The sequence below is a fragment of the Chelonia mydas genome, chromosome 16, assembly GCF_015237465.2.
Source record: "Chelonia mydas isolate rCheMyd1 chromosome 16, rCheMyd1.pri.v2, whole genome shotgun sequence".
Classification (NCBI taxonomy): domain Eukaryota; kingdom Metazoa; phylum Chordata; order Testudines; family Cheloniidae; genus Chelonia; species Chelonia mydas.
Window position 1 is genome coordinate 7533617 of NC_057857.1, and position 21501 is coordinate 7555117.

A 21501-nucleotide genomic window follows, 5' to 3' on the forward strand; every position below is an offset into this window, starting at 1 on the left:
CTCTCCCTCTTTCACCAAGTGACTCCATTCTGCTTTCATTTAACCCACCTCTTTCCCAACTCAAAACTTCCTCCAGGCTCTTCAGCTCCCCCCAACCCAACCCAGCTCAGACAGCGCGCCCGCCCCCAAGTCTGAGAACCACTTGTCTTACTACGTAACCTCTCCTCTGCTCTGGACCCGCATCAGCATGACCCCCTGTGCCCACATGTAACACACACACACACACACACACACACACACCCACCCACCCACCCACCCTGCTTCCAGCTCAGAGAGCCCTTGCACAGGATCCGAATTCCACCTTTTCTCCTCCGCTTGTCGCTGTGTCTGGGAAATGAGGAGCGGAGGCAGCAAGGAGCCCCCCTACGCTTTGCCCATGTGGGGCTGAACTGAAAGAGCCCCCACAGAATCCTTGTCCCCTGCTTTGTGCCTCCTCCCTCTCCTGCCTGCAGCTCTCATGCTGCAGGGCCAGCTGGGGTTAGCCAGGTATCCTTAGAGCTGAGCAGGAAATGGTTTTCCCATCCTATGAATACTGTCCAGGGTTTGGACGCTTCTCCCATTCCACATAAGGGACTGAGACCTTCAGACGTTTTCTGATGAATAAGCAATGCGAGGGATACCCCAGGGTAGCCAATCGCACCGTAGTGAGGGCACTCACCTGGGATGTGGAAGACCTGCCAGCACCTGATTTGGAGCAGGGACTAGAGCCTAGGTCTCCCACATCCCAGGCGAGTGACCTAAGCAGGGTATTGCTAGTTTGGGGCAGTCTCGCTCACGTTCTCATTTTGACCAGCTCTTGCGTCCTGGACCTGAGAAACCTTCCTCGACCGAAGTTCTGTCAAACCCGGTGCCTTCCCGCAAACAGTTTTGGTTTGGATGAACCCGTATTTTCCGATGAAAACCTTTTGGTCAAAAAATTTCCAACCCCCGGAGGTCTCCTGCACCTGAAATCCCACCTGTGGCAGGAAGAGGTACTGCACTCTGCAGTACGCCAGCCACATGACTCTAATTGTGGCCTTAGCGTCTCAATATTGGCCACTAATGCCCACTCACCCCCATGGCTTTGGATCAGCCCTCTGGAGTTCCTGCTTTCAACTTTAAGCACCCAAGTATGACCACTTTGGTCAAAGCTCATACGGCCTCTGGGCAGCCAGACCTCTCGAGGCTGCCGGAGATTGTGGGACATTGTGCATTTTGGTTGATTCAGGCTCCCTGTTCCACTGCACCACAAAAATAGGCACTGGGGTATGGGTAACAGACTCCCTCCCCAGCTACCTTGGAGTCTCAAGGAAAAGGTATGGAACTGGGATCTCCGAGGCCTTCAGTTCCAGTCTCACCTCTGCAGAATGCAAGTGCTAGAATGTGGTTTTCTGGTTGATTGAATTCACATGGTGAGAAACAGTCTTTAAATTAGATTTTACTGTTCAGAATCCTTTATAATCTGTAAATGGAGGCCGTGCCGCGCAGCAGAATGCAGCTGCTCCCCGTTTCAGCTACTCATCTGAACACGTTCTGATCCCTTGTTGCACCTGAGAAGGTTTGCAGCTTGGGAGAGGAGTAATGAAGACAGTTAACACACACTGACCTCCATTTCAAATACTGCAGGTCGAAGCTGCGGTGTACCCTCGATATACTGAGTATATTTTTCAGCAATAAATTTACAGACATTTCTATCCTGTGTCCTTAGTTCGGTTTGGCCTGAGCCAGTGCTTTTCTCTCCCTCCTTGGTTACAATTTTGGCCCTGCAACACATGAACCGCGGGCAGGGATTCTGTGGGGTTATTTCAGTTCAATCCCACGAGAGCAAAGCACAAGCACGTGTTCCCTGCTCCTGATTTTCCAGACTCAGCAAGACGCTTCAGTGCACACGTGTCTCCCCTGGGGAGAGGATGAGAGAACCACGGACATGTGACCAGTGTGTAGTCACGTTACTTAATGCACTGCTGCAAGGTGCTGAGATACTACAGTGATGAGCGAAGTCGAAGAAGGCATAGAGACTAGAAGAGAAAGAGTAGTTTTGTGTTACATAGGGTTAACAAGTGAATAGATACCCTCGTCTCTTTGCAAACATAGGCCCCTGGGACGTGGCACTTATCAAAGGCTCTGTGCTTGTTGGAGACATTCTTTATGTTGGTGGCAGACCGCTGCAAGGGCCCCACCTGAAGTAAACTGTGTGTATTCTGTTTGCATTATGGAAAAGCTGAGTGCATTCCCCCTCTTTGAGACAGGTGGTCTCTGCGCCTAGGTGGGAGCTTCTCACCTTCTACTATTAAGCAGTGTATGACCTCTTTGTTTCAGGGGAGACTGGGAGACCCAGGTCCTAGAGGACTTCCGGGACTGCTGGTAAGTAGAAGATCGATAGCTGTGTGCTAATGCAGTTACCACCCTTCTGGTCTCCGGTCATGTGACACTGATGGAGCTGGAAAGATGCACATCCACATCCCTCCAGAAACTGATTTGTTTCCATCTTTTGGCTGAGCGCTGTCCTATGTAAAATGATTTGGTGGTCTCAGTCCAGCTGTCAGTGAGCATGTGTCCCAAGCCAACTGGTGACAGAATGGGTATGGAGACTTCACGACCCTCACACCCACAGAAGGGACCCCTCCAGCTCAGGGTAAGGTGCACTGGATCATAGTGTGAGGCAAAGCTGCCTGGCTTATGGTCAGTCTGTATTTATTCTGCAGAAGGGGTCTGGGTGATGCATTCTACAAGTTTTGTCTTTCCAGCATCCTTGACCACAGCAAAACATCTAACTTTAAAACTCTTTTTTTTTTTTTTTTGCAAAAGTGGGGGAGGGGGCGAGATGGATTCCGAAGATTAGGTATTCGGCGAATATGCCTTTGTGAGCTACGTTATAAATACTTCTGGGGGCTCTGATGGTGCAGTTTATAAACCATACGAGTGATTTTTTTTTTTTTAAATCATTTCACTCCTCACCTTCTCAGCTCTTCGGCGAAGTAGCTGACTATTGGAACTCAAACGCCACCTGATGTGTGTGTGATTCATAGAGTAGCTCTTCCCATCTACATGCAGAGATAGATGCATAGCTGTTCTTTCCTTTGCACAGGGGCCTCCAGGTATTCAAGGGCCAGACGGCATCCGCGGTAAGCCTGGTGTGCCAGGAGAGAAGGGGCCTGCTGGATTGAGTGGGGCTGCAGGACCAGCTGGATACCCAGTAAGTACAGATTCTGATTTCTTTGACTGATGTGTAAGGTGAGAATGACACCATCAGTTGCCACTCCACTTGTAAGCGGGATTAGAGACATGCTCCATGAGCTGGTAGATGTGATCAAAGCTAAACTGCTGAAGGAGATCTCCTCTTTTCCAGCTCCACGGCTTTATTGTCTTAGTTACGTATGGGATGGCTACAGATCTGCCGAGTGCCAAGTACCTTACCCCACCCCGCAGTTACCCCAAGACATGTAACCTGCATTTCCATTCCTAAGCTCTGCAGCACTGAATCTCTTATGAGACAAAGATTTGGGATAGCCCCCAAGGCCCTAATAAAATCCAGGTTTGATGGTATATGCACCAACACTCTTCCCCCACCCTCTCCATCTGGGCATGCCAAGGGACATCAGTGCAGTTGTTCTGAAACTTTACTGAGGTGACCCACCAAGTGCATTTAGTCTTTTTGGGGGACCAACCAATGAGAGAGAATGAAAACTACCACTTGCTAGGAGGAGTCACGCAGGGCTGTGGAATGCTATTTAAAGTGCAGGAGCCCTCAGACCCCAAGTCCCCTGCTTGGCTCTCTCTCCCCAACCTGCTGCCCCTCTCTTCCCGGGGCTGGGCCGCAGTCACTCCCAGGCTGACTGGCCACTTGCTGGTTCCGGCTGCTTCCTCCACACTGCTGCTGTCCAGATCTTGCTCCCCATGCCACTGCCTGCTGCCCCAGCCCAGTGGAAGTGAGCGGACGGGGGAGAGAACTTCTGGGGCACACACAGGGTGGGGAACGATGTGGGCAGTGACAGCCGACCCCCACTCGGTCCTTCTCACAACACACTGGTGGGTCACACCCCACCATTTTTGAACATCACATTAATGGAAACAATGGTTCACGTCTCGGGTGGGGCACCAGGTGCAAGGTTAAAAGATAAACTGTTCAAAAATGGTGACAGATTTGGGGAGACCAACTTTTGAGCACTCTCGAAGGGGGGCCTGATTTCCAGGTGCTCGGCTCTGTCTGAGAAACAGGCCCTCTTCAGGGGTCTCAAGTTGCCCCCACCCCCAAATAACTAGTCACTCTTGAAAATCTTGGGCAAAATAACTTCAGCTCCCCAAGACAGGGTTACTCTCTGCAATTGGCATGCAACAGCCTCTGCCTCCCTTACCCGCCACTGTGCATGCAGGATGGGCAGAGTGTATCCCTGTAACCCAGCACCTTGCCTTGTATTCGCTGCTTGTGTCTCTGGTAGCCCGTGGCTGCAGCAGGAGGCTCCCCTGAGGCACCTCTTAGCTCACAGTCATAGCAGAGCGCCCGTGCTGTGGACCCTCCTCCAGCTCTTTGTAGAGGGGCCAGATTTTCAAATTTTAGCATAGGGAGGGGTCTGCAGTGGTGAGCTGGAGCCGGTTGTTAAATTTAGAGGCCCTTTTAGAACCGGTTGTCCATGAGGGACAACCGGTTCTAAAAGGGCCTCTAAATTTAACAACCAGCCAAAAGTGGCGCCTTAGGTGCCGACTCCGTGAGTGCTCCGGGGCTGGAGCACCCACGGGGAAAATTTGGTGGGTGCAGAGCACCCACCAGCAGCTCCCCGCCCGGCCCCAGCTCATCTCCGCTCCGCCCCCACCCCTGAACGCACCATCCCGCTCTGCTTCTCCGCCCCCAACCCCGGTTTCCCGCGAATCAGCTGTTCGCGCGGGAAGCCGGGGCGGGCTGAGAAGCAGGCCGCGGTTTCGTGCTCAGGCCCAGGGAGGTGGAGGTGAGCTGGGGCAGGGGGGCGCGAGGAGGGCCGCCCGCGCCGCAGCAGGTAACCCGGGGGGCGCCCAGGGGAACCGCTCCCAGTCCCAGCTCACCCCCGCCTCCCTGGGCCTGAGGGCGAAGCCGCCGCTTGCTTCTCAGCCCTCCCCGGCTTCCCGCCGAACAGCTGATTCGCGGGAAGCCAGGGGGGAGGGGGCGGGGGCAGAGAAGCAGAGCAGGGTGGTTCAGGGGAGGAGGTGGAGGCGGTGAAGAGGTGAGCTGGGGCCGGGCGTGGAGCGGGGTGCTGCCGGTTGTGCTCTGCACCCACCTAATTTTTCCTTGTGGGTGCTCCAGCCCCGAAGCACCCCTGGAGTCGGCGCCTAAGGTGCCACTTTTGATATGATCAGTGGGGGGAGCAGCTGCTCCCCCCCAGCTACGCTACCCCACCCCTAGGAGCCAAAGGGACCTGCCGGATGCTTCCGGGAGCCGCCCCAGGGAAGCACCGCCGGGACTCCCCACCTCCCCCCCCAGCAGGTCCCTCTGGCTCTTAGGGGTGGGGTGGGTACCCACTACGGTGGCCCACGAGACCCTCCTGCACGGTTCTGGGGGCAGTCAGGGGAGGGGGGTGGATGGGGCAGGGGTCCCTGGGGTGGGGGCATCAAGGAATGCAGGGGGTTGGATGGGGCAGGAGTCCCGGGGGGCAGGAGCGGGCCACGACCCCCTCGTGGGGTGAGGAGGAAACTGGTTGTTAAGATTTTGGCAGCTCATCACTGGGGGTCTGTGATAGGCATTTCTGGCAGCCAGGTTGGAAACGTAGTCCCATCAGGGACTCTGTGTACCCACAGATCCCGTAGCTTGATGTTCACCTCCTTTGTCAGCCTACCTTGTTCTTTCAGTCTGGGTTATTGGGTGTGATGGGTGTTGCAGTGATGTTTTCCCAGTGGATTGTGCCAGGAAGTGTGAGCTTGCCAGAGGCATGAGCACCAGGATCTAGTGAGAGAGCACTCAATGGTGATACACGAGCCCTTAACCAGAAGCTGAAGACTGGCTCATCCTGTTGGCCACCGGGCTGCGTGGTGCACAGCGTGTTCTATCACCACTCCTGCGTGCAATGTCGGGGATTGGCAAGGACTCTCCAGATTAGGACATGATTGCTAATTCAGTTCACGCTCTTACAGGGCCAGGAAGGGCCAGCTGGGCCTGAAGGGCCTTTGGGGGAGAAAGGAGAGAAGGTAAGGAGGTGAAAGGGGCACATGGTTCCACATCTCTGCAGTTGCATGGGATGCAGTGTAACAGATTCAGCACCGCTGCCTGCACAGAGTCTGAGTTCGTTAATGAAGGATGTGTGCCGAGAGGAGACACAAATCCACACCCCCACACGCATACGCGCTTGTAGTTCAAATCCTTGAAGGGGGTTGGGGAACAAGACGCAGTGCATGGGGAACAAGACGCAGTGCATCTCCACAGAATTGTTCTCCTTACACATTAGAATTTTGCTCCCCATGGCAAACAGATTGCAGTCGTCTTTGTGGGGCAGGGGCTGGAATCCCCACGTAGGGAGAACACTGCATTGTGCCCAAAGGGTAAAGTGAGAGCGTTCGGGGGACAGGAGGAGGTTGAGCTGTAGCGCCCACACACCTTCCAGTGCCCCCTCAGCAGCCTCACTCCAGTAACACAGATAACTTTACCCCTTTGCTTCTCATTGACATATCCATGTGCAATGAGCTCACGTGGACCAGGAGCTCTCCCACCTGGGGAGCTCGCTCCTCTGCCTTCCTCTCAAGAATTGCATCCCAACCCCAGTCACCCCAGATCTCCTTGGTCTTGCTTGCCTCCAGCAGCCCTGATTATGCCCCAGATGAGTGCTATTCCTTCTTCTTAATGGGGGATACCTGCCCAAACTGGGACGCACTAATGCACACCCCCCAACCCCTCCTCCCCACATTATTTGGGGTGGGGGTCAGAATACTAACATGGAGAAATGTAGGTAGGAACATCTGCTAAAATGGGGAGAAAACCCTGCAAACTCTCCCAGCACGACTGTGCTCAGATGTCACAGCTTGGTGATACTAAGTTCAGACCGTTCAAAAGCTTGAAGGATGGAGACTCTTCGGTGCAAACCCTCACTAAGATTAGTTGCTCTGTTGAATGTCTTGTTTCTTTAGGGTGAAGTGGGAGAGCCGGGAGAAGCTGGCATCAGAGGCCTGGATGGAGAGCAGGTAGGGTGGTAATGCCTAGCTCTTCTATAGCACTTTTCATCCTTAGATCTCAAAGGATCATTATCCGTGTTTTATGAAGAGGGAAACTGAGGCACAGAGCAGTGCAGTGACTTGCCCAAGGTCACCCAGCAGGCCAGTAGCAGAGCTGGGACTAGAACCCAGGTCTTTTGAGTCCCAGTCCAGTGCTCAATCCACCAGGCAACACTGGTAAATAGGTCAGGAAATCATGTCCTCTGTCCCCTTTTTAATGTCCCTCTCTCTGGACTTTTCCATTCCCCTTGGTTTCCAGCTGGCGGGAGCAGTAGAGTTTGAGGGCTGCTTGTTCCAAAGGAAAGCTGTGAGAGTCGAGACTTTGTCATCTTAGTTATCAGAGTTAAGTATTAGTGCTGCCTTAGGGCAGGCCTTCAGCCAAATAATATGTCTGCAAGGCAGGATTTGGTGTAAGCTGGTGTTGAGTGTGTGTTACAGGTCCCACTCAGAGTCTGTAACAGCCCTAGCTGGGCAGTTGTGGCTCTTTAGCTCAAGCTTTTGGCTCTGGAGGTCCCCATTTCAGTCCCTGTGTGTCAGCCAAGATGGCTTCCATCACCTTGGCAACCTGCCCAAAAGAAGGCCAGTTGGGGATGTTCAGCTGTAACTCCCATGGGTATCCTCTCTAGGTTTTCATCTACTGGGCGACTTCCAAGATTGCCCACCACGAAGCCCTGCTCTGGTTCTAGCAGCGCTGAGTCGCAGGTGTGTTGCTATTCAGTGTACGCTACCATAGGGTACATAAACTCTTAAAACATTTGATCTGATCTATTTTGCCCTCCGTAGGGTTCCCCGGGACTCCCTGGAGTGGAAGGTCAGCCTGGGTCCAAAGGGGAGCAGGTCAGTACTTAAGATGAGTTCTAAAACCTGGTCTAGGAAGCTGAAATCCTTGAGGCAATGCTAATTCCTGACCTGGATTTGTGGGCAGAAGCCTGGAGAAAATTCCCCCACGGTGCTTTGGAACTCAAGTTGCCCTGGCACATGTAGCTGCAGGAATCCCTGTGCTCAGATGCACGCTTTGATGCTCATTCTGTATCTGTGGTTCTAGAGCGTGCAGAAACTGGACCTTAAAGGGAGGCCTTAACCTACAATTAATAATCAGGCATTTTTAAAAAAAAATCATCCTTACCCGTGTTACTAACCGCTGCTTAGGCTGTTGCAAATGAAAGAGCCCTCACTTAGTCCCCTTTTCATGCCGTGCTCTGCTTGCACAATGAAAACACACCCGTGAGTTTTACTGACAGGTTTTCCATCCTGCATACAGAGCGGCACTGGCTACCACTACCAGAAAACATGAGCACTCGGGCTTTCCGAGGCCAGTTGGCACGCTTGTCGTGTTTGGAATAAACAGCCAAGCCTTCCGGTGTTTGCGGTTCATCCGTCATTATCGTCAGTGCCCACGGGCAAGATTTTCAGAAGCGTCTAAAGGAGTTAGGTGCCCAGTTCTCATAGATTTTTTTTCCAGTGGGAGTTGGGCACCTAACTCCTGCAGTGCACTGTCCTGGAGTGTTCCATCCATGGCAGTCGACAGAAGACACCAGCCTCCGGCGGCTGTAGTTTTTGCTTTGTTATCATTCATTTACTGTTTTGTGCCTGGTAAATAATCACTGTTCTCCGGAATCCACCCTCCCCAGACAGCCTCAGCAGTTAGCCTTCTTGTTCTCTCACTGTGGTTCAGGGGAGGACCATCATCCTTCAGGAAACCCCAGTCCGCATGTCTAAGTTACTCTTCTTGGGAATTTTCCTCTGTTTGTTGTTACAAATTATAGCAAGTGTCTGCTGGAATGGAAACCCACCAGCCTTACCCCCTGCGTCCAGATGTCGGGATCTATCTGCTTGCTGAGGCATTAATGATTTATATTGACAATCAGCAGATATCCAGAACACAGCTGGTAAGGTCGACTGGATAATAATACTTGTCATCTTCCTCTTTTCCAGGGAGAGGCAGGAATCCCAGGGGCTCCAGGTGTCAATGGAGGCTCTGGGGAGCCAGGAGAGGAAGGGCCGAAGGGAGACCCCGGGACACCTGGGGAACTAGGACAAGAGGTACACTTCTGGCATTCTCTGACAGGTGGCCCATCACCGTGGTAGCCGTGTCACTGTAACCTACTAGAGAAGGCTGCAGTTGTGATCATTGTGATCCGCGAGTGGGGAGCGAGATTGAGCAACCAGGGAGGAATTATTTGGATGGCTGGATTATTAGACCTAGCTAAACTGAGGGCTCTGAGATGGGCTTGGGGAGGTCTTGTCAGGGTGCGGGGAGAGGGAGGCACGCCACATAGGGAGTAGCACTCTCTGATTTTCAGCTGGGGACCAGCACTGGCCATCTCCACCAGCTTATTTTCCGTATTTATATTTCTTGCTCCTCTCGGGACAGGATGTTACTTGCAGTGGTAGCAAGCAGAGTTTTGACCCAGGAAAGGAAGAAGAGTCAGAGACATCATGAAGTCACTAGGAACTTTGCTACTGCCATTGACTTTAAATGGAAGCTGCTCAGATCCTACCGCGATGGGTGGCAGTACAAGTAATGTCTGGGCGTGGCACTAGGAACAGGGTTCATACATTTTAGGTTAAATGAACGTCAGAGAGAGCTTGATTGGAATTTCTTTTTTCCTTTCTGTTGGCAATTTTGATTTCTCACAAGAAACTTTTTCTTTCTGAAAAATCATTTTGGCTGAAAACAGGAGGGGGTGGGGTGGGGGCAGGAGTTCAGCCAAAAGAAAATTTGATTTTCAGTTTTCCAACCAAAACTCATTTTATTTTAATTTTTTAAAGGAAATTTGACACTTTTTGTGAAAATTCTCATATTGAAGACCCAGTTTTCCATTTAAAATGGAAAATTTGGGGCCGACTATACCTGGTGATGGGTATTTGGGATTTGTCCTTGGGTTTCTGAACTTCCCCGTATAGCAACCCTCTCCACTTGCTTGTGAGGGGCCAAGGCCATGTAAGATTATGCACCAGCCCCCTCTGCTCCCATCTCCTGCTTGCTTCGGCGTGGGCGTAGCAATTTCAAACCATTTCACCTCGATATTCACTCTGCATCTGCTGTGTAATATCAAAACCACCACCCTGCCCACCCCAGAGGCCCAGCAGTGCTACAAATGAGTCTAAAGAAACTGCCCCAGCTCTAAAACTCTGTTACAAACCACTGGAATTCCATCCTGTGGCAATGTCAGAGCAGGCAGATCTCTCTGCCAGGGCCAAGGGATAGAAGATGCTACTTGGATGTGATAATAACTCCTGCTGGTGCTGGTCAAAATTACACAAGTGAATTGCATGCAAAATAGACTCCAGTGTTGTCCTGGGGACTGCGGGATAGAAGGAAGCCTGGCTGTAGGTAGACACCGGTGACAAGAAGGCCGCTGTTAGTATGGTGGGTCCTGGGCTTTTTTTGGCAGGGAGGCTAAGACGCCACCCCTTGCCCCTGCTCTTGGGCCGCTGACGTCATAGAATATCAGGGTTGGAAGGGACCTCAGGAGGTCATCTAGTCCAACCCCCTGCTCAAAGCAGGACCAATCCCCAACTAAATCATCCCAGCCATGACTTTGTCAAGCCTTATCTTAAAATCCTCAAAGGAAGGAGATTCCACCACCTCCCTAGGTAACGCATTCCAGTGTTTCACCACCCTCCTAGTGAAAAAGGTTTTCCTAATATCCAACCTAAACCTCCCCCACTGCAACTTGAGACCATTACTCCTTGTTCTGTCATCAGTTACCACTGAGAACAGTCTAGATCCATCCTCTTTGGAACCCCCTTTCAGGTAGTTGAAAGCAGCTATCAAATCCCCCTCATTCTTCTCTTCTGCAGACTAAACAATCCCAGTTCCCTCAACCTCTCCTCATAAGTCATGTGTTCCAGTCCCCTAATCATTTTTGTTGCCCTCCGCTGGATGTTTTCCAATTTTTCCACATCCTTCTTGTAGTGTGGGGCCCAAAACTGGACACAGTACTCCAGATGAGGCCTCACCAATGTCGAATAGAGGGGAATGATCACGTCCCTCGATCTGCTGGCAATGCCCCTACTTATACATCCCAAAATGCCATTGGCCTTCTTGGCAACAAGGGCACACTGTTGACTCATATCCAGCTTCTCAGCCACTGTAACCCCTAGGTCCTTTCCCGCAGAACTGCTGCCGAGCCATTCGGTCCCTAATCTGTAGAGGTGCCTGGGATTCTTCCGTCCTAAGTGCCGGACTCTGCACTTGTCCTTGTTGAACCTCATCAGATTTCTTTTGGTCCCCGCTAGTGGCCCAGGAAGGTGGTAGAGGAGGGAAACGGGGGAGGGCTCTGGGTTTGCTCCTCACTCTGAGTCCCAGCCCCTCTCAACCCCTGCGGGTTCTTACCCCTTGGGCGGGGTACCTTTGGTCCTTAGACGCTGCGGGAGGGTCTCCCTTACTTCAGTTCTCTGATCTTTCAAGTCTCTCAACACACCTCCAAGCTCCAGTCCTTTCTCCTTCTCCCTGACTGCCTGAAGCAGGGGGGTTTTATTAGGTTCCTGAGAGGGCCTTAATTGACTGCAGGTGCTCTAATTGACCTGTAGCCACCCTCCCTACTCTACAGGGAACCACGCCTTAATTAGCTTTGGGGTTATATATTTCCCCTCTAGCACTCTACCACTGCTCCCTGGCCCTCCTGTATCACAACACATAGATTCATATTAATAGATTATAAGGCAAGAAGTGACCATTGTGATCATCAAGTCTGACCTCCTGCAAAACACACACCATAGGACCTCCTTGAATTAATTCCTGTTTGAACTGGAGCAGATCTTTTAGAGAAAACATCTGATCTTGATTTAAAAATGTCTGGGGAAGGAGAATCCACCATGCCCCTTGATAAATTGTTCCAGTGGTTAAATGATCTCATTGTTCAAAATGTGCACCTTATTTCCAGTCTGAAATTGTCTAGGTTCAAATTTCAGGGCTAATATAAAGAGGACTGTGATTAATTGTTTTCCATGTCCATTGAAGGTAGGACAAGAAGTAATTGGCTTAGTCTGTAGCAAGGGAGATTTAGATTAAATGTCTGGAAAAACTCTCTACCATGAGTGATTAAGTTCTGCACTAGTCTTCCGAGGGAGATTGTGGAATCCCCGTCATTGGAGGTCAAGAACAGGTTGGCCATACACCTCTTTGAGATGGTCTAAGTTTACTTGGTTCTGCCTCAGCGCATGGGGGCTGCTCTTGATGACTTCTCGAGGTCCCTTCCAGCCCTACATTTTTATGACTTTGTGGTGCCTACAACACCTTCGCCAGAATTCATATCGCAAACTGAAGAATGTTTTGCTGTAGCAATGAAGTCCATGGAGAGTCAGTGTGAGAGGCCTCAATCTTCAGGGACTGATGAGCGTAGAGAAGACACACCTGGTACAGAACATGGGTGCTCACTGAACTGGGGCTAAAGAGTTTGCTTCTCCTTCTTTGCAGGGTGACATCGGGGATCCCGGAGATATGGGGGAGCCCGGGTCCAAGGGTGAAAAGGTGGGGAGATCTCTTCTTGTATGTTTTCCCGTTGAGACCCTACATTGCCACTCGTGGCCTGCTCAGCCCGTTTCTCTCACACACCTTAGTAAAGTGTCTGTTGGTCCCCAGATGAGATGTTGGAGATGTGCCACGCAAGCTTACAGAGATGCCACAGGAGGGCTGTAGTTTTAAGGCTGAGATTTACGAATAAAACCAGGATTTTTATAATCCTCTTTCTTGTGTGTTAATGATGTAGGGCTCCATGCTTGGCATCTAAGATGAGTTTAAAACATGCATTAAGTGTTAATTTAGATGCCATTTAATTGTTGGCTCATTTAACTGCAGTTGATTTTACTCATTCAGGTCTTTGTAGTAACGCATCTGTTTCCACTAATGAACAGGGTGACGCTGGCCCTGGGGGCCCTCCTGGAATGCCTGGACCAGATGCCATTATGGGAGAAACTGGTGAAAAGGGACTTAAAGGAGAGAAGGGGCAAGAAGGTTTACTGGCAAGTACAGCGAGGACTCCTCTCTCCATGTGGGTCACTGGGACCTGGCAGGAATCCCAGGATTTCCCATGAGGGTGGGAGTTTAGGTCTATCTCTGTATACAGGAGAGTTCTTGGTCACCCAGCAGGAAACTAGGAGTTTGCCAAGGACCATGCAAAACATTCACAGGGAAATTGGAAAACCACCAGAATTGGAGAGGTTTATGTGATTTTTTTTGGTTTCACCAAATTAGTCCAATTTGGGGGTGAGGAGTTTGCACCTCCCCCCCTCCAAAAAATACATGCATTTGTGAGCAAAAATGGGCTATTTTAACACGTTTTCCTCTTTTTGACCAAATGAGATGGTGTCAGGGCTTTTCAAATTAGAAATTTCATTCCGACAAAGAGCAGTTTTCACACTGACATGTTCAAGGTGCTGACGTTATGCGCGGTTTTGTGCCAGAACTATCAGCTGGCAAAAAGTCCAGATTTTGAGCCAGAGGGTCACTTGACACACAACCAAGAGGGTTTCTCCTTTATGTACCTTTAAGTCTCAGCACTAAAATTTGAGTCTCTCTCTCTGTAGCTATTTGAGTTCGATGGTGTGTCAATATCCATGCATGTTTCTTGCTCCCAGTTTAGAATATCTTGTCCCTGAGTCTCTCTCTCTCTCCTCTATCCATGTGTGCTCTTGGGGTTGCCCATTAGGGTAATAGTTGGGTTTGCTTCTGGGCCCTGGGTTCCCTGTGAACCTACTGGAATGAGATTTCAGCCTTTCATGGGTGTTCCCTGTGGCACCGTGATCTGCGGGTTCTGTCGCAGTGACAGTTGGCTCGAATGAAGTTGCTGCTGTACAGGGCATTCTAGATTAATGCTGGATTCAGCAGCCAGTTCAAGTTCCGGTCTCAGTTTTCGGAGCTCTGTCAGGGTTCTAATAAGTAACACTTCTCTTCCTTCCACAGGGCCAGCTCGGTGTGATCGGTGTTGCAGGACCTGCTGGAGCCAGAGGACGAATTGTACGTTAACTTGTATTATTCCTCCTTCCTTTGCTGGTTGCAAGGTCTCTTGATGTAGAAATCTGGGGGTCATGCATGTTACTTGACCATCAGGAGGCAACTGGCTGCTCTGTGTAAGTTATGGCTATTTTGAATGGATGTGATCTATTTTTTCCTTCGTGACAGGGTGAAGCAGGTATCCTAGGTCCACCCGGGTTAGCTGGCCCTGAGGGAGAGAAGGTACTGAGAAGAAGCGATAAAGTCTGATATAACCTCACCCACCTCCACGCCATTGTGGTAATGAACTTTACGAGGTGGGAGAGCTGGCATTTCCGAAAGGTGTTGGAGAGCTGTGCACAGTTTGGTGACCAGCAGAGCTGCTTTTCTGGGATCTTTTCAGGGCTCGGGAAATGAGTAAAACAGAGGAAGAGGAGTTTTCCATTCTTAAATTTCATTGGCTTCTCTATGTCACAAGAGGAGTCTCTGTTTTACTCATTTCCCGAGCCCTGATTTCTAGCCCTGGGATAACAGGAAAGGCTACCAGTGAGTTGAAGTATGAAGGGAGGGTCCCCTCCTCCGACGCAGTCTGCCAGCTCAGCATTCCAGGTGGAGAGAGATTTTCAATGGCAGGCTTGTAACGCAGGCTGCCTGTGCCAGGGATCAATCCCCATCCCTTTGGGTTTGGTGATCAAAGGGGAGAGGGCGGGGGCAGCCCCACAAAGGTTTTAGTGGCCTAGGTTCCAGAGGGCAGGATAAGAACTATTCCCTTCTTTTTCCCCAGGGGGATCCAGGACCAAGTGGACTGATTGGCCCAGCTGGTGGGGCTGGATTGGAGGTAATTGTCACTGCAGAACCCCAGTGTGCTGTCTAAGGTGCGCCTCACCGTCGCCCTCTGAAATGAAAATTGGAAGAGTTCCCCCTTCCCAGCCCAGGCCAGGACTTTCAGAAGTAACTAATGATTTTTGGATGCTTCAGTTCTTGGGTGGCCAAGTTGGGCACTGGAGTTCACGAAGTGCTGAGCACCCGCCCTCTGAAAACTGGTGTCTTTCCTTTCCTTTATGGTGTCTCAAGTTGGGCAACACAAATCAGTAGGCCTTTCTGAAACTCTGTTCCCCATACTTCAGTCATGTTTGTTTCCCTAGTTGTCGTCTTACAGACACTAGCGCTGGGACACTGTATTTTACAAGAGCACTGTAATGGGCTGGCCTGACATCCCCGGAGACAGATATCTTCTCTTTATTCCCATATTTGTCCATGAGACTGATACAATAATGGATAGCAGCTGTGCACACCCTCCATCAATGTGCTTCTCTCAGGGAGCATCTGTGAGAGGGACGGGGCAATTTTCTTCTCATGGGCTATTCAGTGCTTGATCTGCAGTGAAGGTGTGGTGGCATGGACCCCAGTGAAAGACAAAAACCTGAGTATATGCCCATAGTCCCTAGTGTGCTTGTACTGGGTCACCCAGCCTGCACTGCCATATCCTCACTGACCCTAGATTAAAGCCAGTTCAGGTGTGCCCACCCTCACTGCAGTCACACCTTCATTTGGGGTGTAGACCTTGAGACTACCAGCAAGGGTACTAGTCTCCATGGCGCTATGTTTGCTAGTATCCTAATAAGAGATACTAATGAATGCATCAAACAGGTGAGAGTCAGATTCATGTTAATTCTTAAATGTTACTACAGGGAGTCCCTGGGGAAGATGGAAGAAAAGGACAGCGAGGCAAGCCAGGGCCTGCCGTGAGTACTAAATCCTGCTCCAGAGCAGAGGTTGGGGAGTGTTCAGAGATCAGGTCTGGTGTCATTCAAAGAAGCTCCCGACAAACGGCTGCTCTTTTAACCTGGCTCTTTAATACTTTATTCTCTTCCTGATTTCTTTTCTTATGCTTTAGTTTCATGGTTTGTTTGGTAGGGAAGCGGGTGCTGCTGTATGGAACCAACTCTTATCTGGACTGTCCCAGCTCTTGAGTGCAACAAACCAGTCTGGAATGTCACGGCAGCAGGCTTTGTTACATCTTGATTTCTACCTAGGCTGTAAACGGCCTTTTCACAAGCTACTTGGGGATTTTTCTTCTAGTCCTGGGTGAAATCAGAGCACCTCTGAAACTGGGGCAAGATGGAAACTAAGACTTTTTCAAACCTCAAAGGTGCTTCCAGGTTTGGGTTAGGTTTCAGGTCAGTTCTGAAGCATCCCCATGTCCCAGCCTAGGAGGCTTAGGACTGAGGTGTATAGAAGTTGTCTAGTTTCCAATGCAAAATGAAAAGTCATTGCAACATTTTGCTTGCTCTAACTGAAATAATCTGCTCCTGCTGATGCTAATTGTATTACGGGACAAGAGAAATTGGCCCAGTCTAGTATCCCTGACTTTTTGGTGCTTCAGAATCTAGATCCAAATAGGACATTATTGTCCCAGCTCGAGACAAAACGGTTGCGTTTATGGTAATGCCACAATGCAATTCCTCTGAGAAGTGGCATTGTGAAAATGTGAAAGGATGGCCAGGAAGGGATCCCTTCTGGTAAATACTTTCCAGTCAAGTCCTTATTTCCTTGATTTCCTTGATTTCTAACTATAATCAGCTAAAAACATTTTAAGTAGGGTTGCCTTTGCCAATAAGACACGTGACTAAGTGCTGCTGTAATGGTGCAATTAGTTACCAGGGTCTGTTGTAGAACACGCACAATACATTTTGTTTAATTTTTGCTGTCGTAGAACAAAGATGCTTGAATTGTTGGGGGATCTGAAAGGTCACCAGAAATACACATCACAGATAGCCCAGTGTCCAGACAGCAGTGTCGTATTCTTAAAAGCGCTCACCGTCATCTTCGGTTCAGATTAAAAAGGGCAGATAACCACCCGGCTTCCCTGCATGCACTGTATGATAAAGGCTGCAACCGATGACATTTAATGATTGCAAAGGTGCCATTTACAAAGCACTACAGATGCACTAATGATGCTGTGCAGCTTAATTGAAGAAATAAATCTTGGTCCAGGTTCTGGGTTTCCCATTGTCTAGGTTGGCAACTCATCTCTCCATGACGACAAATGGTTTTTTAGTTCAAATAAATTCTGTTTGCAAAGAGGACCTGAAATAAACTGTATCAAATAAAAGAAAGCTTAAAAGATTTCTGAGAAATGCTGCTTAGACATTTTCAACAAAAAAAACCCAGATAGGCTAGAGTTGGACATCAGTGAGCAACAAGGCAAATTTGTTGTTTCCAGAATATGTCCAGTTCACAGAGAGACCTGGCTCTGAGCTGTGAAGCTCCAATCCCGACTGAGATCCACAGCTGACCGTCCTCGTAGCTGAGTGAAGTGTGGATCGTGGTCCAGCTTGGGGGCCCATCTGGATTCACCTATTCTCTCCCCCTGTTTTGCAAGCCATTTATGGCTTTTATAAAATGGGCCAAATCGTTCTGCAGGAGCTCTCGCTTTTGACATTTCCACAACCATGCTCTGCAGGAAGAGACAGTCGCGACCAGTGGAGTCTCCTCTCCACGCTCTCATGCAGTGTCACTGTGTTGGGTCAGGTTGGTGAGGCTATGAATTAAGTCCATAAGGTGGCTGCATCTCCCTTTTCTGTGCACTCTAGGGTGCAGCAGGCTCCAGGGGTGAAAGTGGGAGCCAAGGACTCAAGGGCTTTGGCGGGCCTGAAGGACCCAAAGGAGATGCCGGGGGGAAAGGAGAGACTGGCCATCAGGTAACTTTACCCACCACCCTCCCTCCCGCCTTTGCGAGACAACTCCCCTCACTGCACCTTCTCTCCGTGCTACTGCACGTGCTCGGCTTGAGCTCCTAAAGATCCACACATTTTGCTTCGCTCCCTTCACCCCTGACCCCAGAAGGAAGGTGCATGCAACAGGCACACACCCTGGGTTGCTTTCGTGCAGGAGGGATTTGATCTCTGAGTCCTACCCTGGGCCACATGTGCAAAGTGGCCTCATCCCTTGCCTGGGCTTTGAGCACATACGATGTGAGTTGGCTGCTTACAGCCCTTCCATGTGCATCTTTGGAGGCGACATGTGCAAACCCTATTCTTTGTGGACGCCACTAGCAGTCAGGATAATGATCTGCCACGGTAGCTATCAAGACAGAAGTCCAGGCATCAAACAAATACATTAATCACTTTGTGTCACTCTGGGATTTTCCATTCCGGAGCACAAAATGATTGATATAGATGAATTAAGCTTTATAACTCCCCTTTGAGGTGGGAGGCATTATCCCCATTTTACAGATGGGTAATCTGAGGCAGAGAGAGCCTGCATGAGTTGCCCAAGCTCACTCTGAAACAGATCAGTGGCAGAACTGGGAAGAGAGCCCAGAGCTCCTGACTCCCAAGAATATTTAATCACTAGACTATCTTTCCTCTGATTCACCTGAAGCTAATGTCAGTTGTGTTTTTCTCCTCAATGAATTCAGGGTTCTCTTGGGCCACCTGGAGAAGTGGGAGCAGCAGGGCTAAGTGGCATTGAAGTAAGTGGGCCTCTTTACTGCTTTTTGAGCAAATATGGAGCTTGTGGTTTGTGGCTGCCCTCATGGTGAGCCTGTGCTCAGAAGTATGAACAGGATTTGGGCATGGTGAGGGAAGATGGCTGGGACTGTACCCAATATTTCAGAATGGTTAGGCGAATGGCCGAGTATGAACGACATTAAAGATCTGGATGATGGGATGGATTGCACCCTCAGCAAGTTTGCAGATGACACTAAACTGGGGGGAAAGGTAGATATGCTGGAGGGTAGGGATAGGGTCCAGAGTGACCTAGATAAATTGGAGGATTGGGCCAAAAGTAATCTAATGAGGTTCAACAAGGACAAGTGCAGAGTCCTGCACTTAGGATGGAAGAATCCCATGCACTGCTACAGGCTGGGGATCGACTGGCTAAGCGGCAGTTCTGCAGAAAAGGACATGGGGATTACAGTGGACGAGAAGCTGGATATGAGTCAACTGTGTGCCCTTGTTGCCAAGAAAGCTAACGGCATTTTGGGCTGCATTAGTAGGAGCATTGTCAGCAGGTCGAGGTAAGTGATTATTCCCCTCTATTCAGCACTGGTGAGGCCTCATCTGGAGTATTGTGTCCAGTTTTGGGCCCCCCACTACAGAAGGGATTTGGACAAATTGGAGAGAGTCCAGCAGAGGGCGATGAAAATGATTAGGGGGCTGGCCTGGGGCACCTGACTTACGCGGAGAGGCTGAGGGAACTGGGCTTATTTAGTCTGCAGAAGAGAAGAGTGAGGGGGGATTTGATAGCAGCCTTCAACTACCTGAAGGGGGGTTCCAAAGAGGATGGAGCTAAGCTGTTCTCAGTGGTGGAAGATGGCAGAACAAGGAGCAATGGTCTCAAGTTGCAGTGGGGGAGGTCTAGTTTGGATATTAGGAAACACTATTTCACTAGGAGGGTGGTGAAGCACTGGAATGGGTTACCTAGGGAGGTGGTGGAATCTCCATCCTTAAAGGTTTTTAAGGCCCGGCTTGACAAAGCTCTGGCTGGGATGATTTAGTTGGGGTTGGTCCTGCTTTGAGCAGGGGGTTGGACTAGATGACCTCCTGAGGTCTCTTCCAACCCTAATCTTCTATGATTCTATGATATAAGCAGATTGCACTTGACAATGTGGAATTCTGTTGTACAGCAATGTGTCCATCACACTTGTAAATAGAGGGCATACACATGCGCGCACACACCCATTAAAGAACATTGTTATGATTGCAAAGCCAAGCACTCAAAAGCTAGGAAACATCAGAATTCTGGTTGCCCGCGCAAGCTTAATTTGTGCCCCTGTCTGCATATGCATTGTGATGTGACTTTAACTGCATGGTCACAGGCTTGGTTTTTCCACAGGACTCCAGCCTCTTCAGTGCACAGGCTGGACCTGCTTGGGGATGAATCAAGGTTGTGCAGTGACAGAGACTGTCCCCTCCCCTGCCAAGGCTTCTTGTCCCAGTCTCTTTGCCCAGCCAGTCCCAATTCTCCCTCCACAGCCTGTCTGGTCATCGGATCTGTGTCCCTTCCTCTCCTTCCTTCCTCCCACCCCTTTTGGTTTTCAGTCTGTTTCCTTGCCCATCCATTCTGTCTCTCCTTGTCTCCTCAGCCAATGTCAATCTCCCCCGCACCAACTAGACCCTGTCCCCCTCCCACCTCCATGTTTCCCGCCAGGATCCCAGGGGGAGTTGCCCCTCTCTGTATTTACTTACCTGCCACTCAGGGGTGTTGTGAGGACAAAATCCATTCCTGATTGTGATGCACTCGGATAGGAGTGTGGTGAGGGCCATGAAGGGGTCTAGAAGGACCTGATATGCTCTTTAGGGAGATGTGAATGTAATGGATTGTTTATCTCTTTTTTTCCCTTAGGGCCCTCCAGGTGAGAGGGGGGAGCTGGGGGATCCAGGAGAATCAGGACGAATGGTGAGGGCAGAGAGAGGCAGGTGTGCCATGTGCCGGCTTGGAGCATGTCCGCTCCACCTCTCCCTGCAAGCATAGGTTTCATGCCTCCTTTTCTTCCCTGAAAGCATGACCCCAGCGCCTCTTTGGGAGCAGGACTTGAAGACTTACCTGGCCCCTATCAGGCTGGGTGAAAATCCCTGCTCTCTCTCATGGCCCTGCTCCACCCCTCTGGGCTTTTACAAGTCCTGCTTAGAACTGCATCCCGGTGTGTATGGGCAGGGCTGGGGACAGAACTCAAGAGGGGAGGGCATTGGACTCCCTTGTGAGGGTACTGCATTAGGGAGCATCGCTGAAGAGACCCCCATCATTGGGGAGTTTGTGGTGTTCCCGTAGAGACACTTCCTTCTCTCTTTTGACTTCAGGGGCCTCAAGGACAGCTGGGTCCGGAGGGACAGAGGGGTCGTAAAGGAGAAAAGGTAACTTCAGAAGGCCTTCTCCGCTCTTCAGACGGGGAATGACCCTTCCTCCCAATGAAGCGCTCCGGTTGTAGAATAACATGGCCTTGGCCCTACTGACGGTGTGCTCTATGTCTCCAGAGCACTAACCTTTTGGGGTTCGGTGCCAGGGACTCTTCCGTCGGAGTAACAGGTGCCATTGACACGTGGCTTCCTGCTGGCCACTCTTTCGTTTATATTGCTCCTTTCGCCCCAAAAGATCTCGGAGCACCCGCTACTGAAATGCAGCCACCTCTGGGGCACACTGCAACGATGTGCAGTACCCTAGGATGAGTGCAGTTGGCCCTGCAAGGGGAGCGCAGGTGAGCAGCCGAGTGCTGTGCAGTCTTTAGTGCCTCAGTTTTTCCTCCCACCAGAAAAGTAATGATTACAAATAGTGTCTCTCCCCCCCCACCCCAGGGGCAGCAACTCTTCCCGACAGGAGAGTGTTTATAGGGAAAGAGGGGTGATTGCAGCAGTGTCCCGATGCTCTCAGCGAGAGGGGGTTATGAGCTGCATCCCTTCTACCCCAGG

At 50.5% G+C, this 21501-nt stretch overlaps 1 protein-coding gene across 4 annotated transcripts in view; it reads left to right on the forward strand.

Annotated features, from left to right (window-relative positions):
• Positions 1 to 21501, forward strand: part of COL27A1 (collagen type XXVII alpha 1 chain) — a 249222-nt gene that overhangs the window by 210141 nt on the left and 17580 nt on the right. For 3 of the 4 annotated variants that reach the window (XM_043530720.1, XM_037880008.2, XM_043530721.1), the window contains 16 exons: positions 2299 to 2343; positions 3068 to 3175; positions 6079 to 6132; positions 7066 to 7119; positions 7933 to 7986; positions 9085 to 9192; positions 12575 to 12628; positions 13012 to 13119; positions 14060 to 14113; positions 14279 to 14332; positions 14874 to 14927; positions 15781 to 15834; positions 17686 to 17793; positions 18513 to 18566; positions 20441 to 20494; positions 20896 to 20949. In XM_043530720.1, the coding sequence (XP_043386655.1) occupies positions 2299 to 2343; positions 3068 to 3175; positions 6079 to 6132; positions 7066 to 7119; positions 7933 to 7986; positions 9085 to 9192; positions 12575 to 12628; positions 13012 to 13119; positions 14060 to 14113; positions 14279 to 14332; positions 14874 to 14927; positions 15781 to 15834; positions 17686 to 17793; positions 18513 to 18566; positions 20441 to 20494; positions 20896 to 20949 (1071 nt within the window). The remainder of the gene's footprint in view (positions 1 to 2298; positions 2344 to 3067; positions 3176 to 6078; positions 6133 to 7065; positions 7120 to 7932; positions 7987 to 9084; positions 9193 to 12574; positions 12629 to 13011; positions 13120 to 14059; positions 14114 to 14278; positions 14333 to 14873; positions 14928 to 15780; positions 15835 to 17685; positions 17794 to 18512; positions 18567 to 20440; positions 20495 to 20895; positions 20950 to 21501) is intronic. The other variant, XM_043530722.1, reaches the window with a different exon arrangement.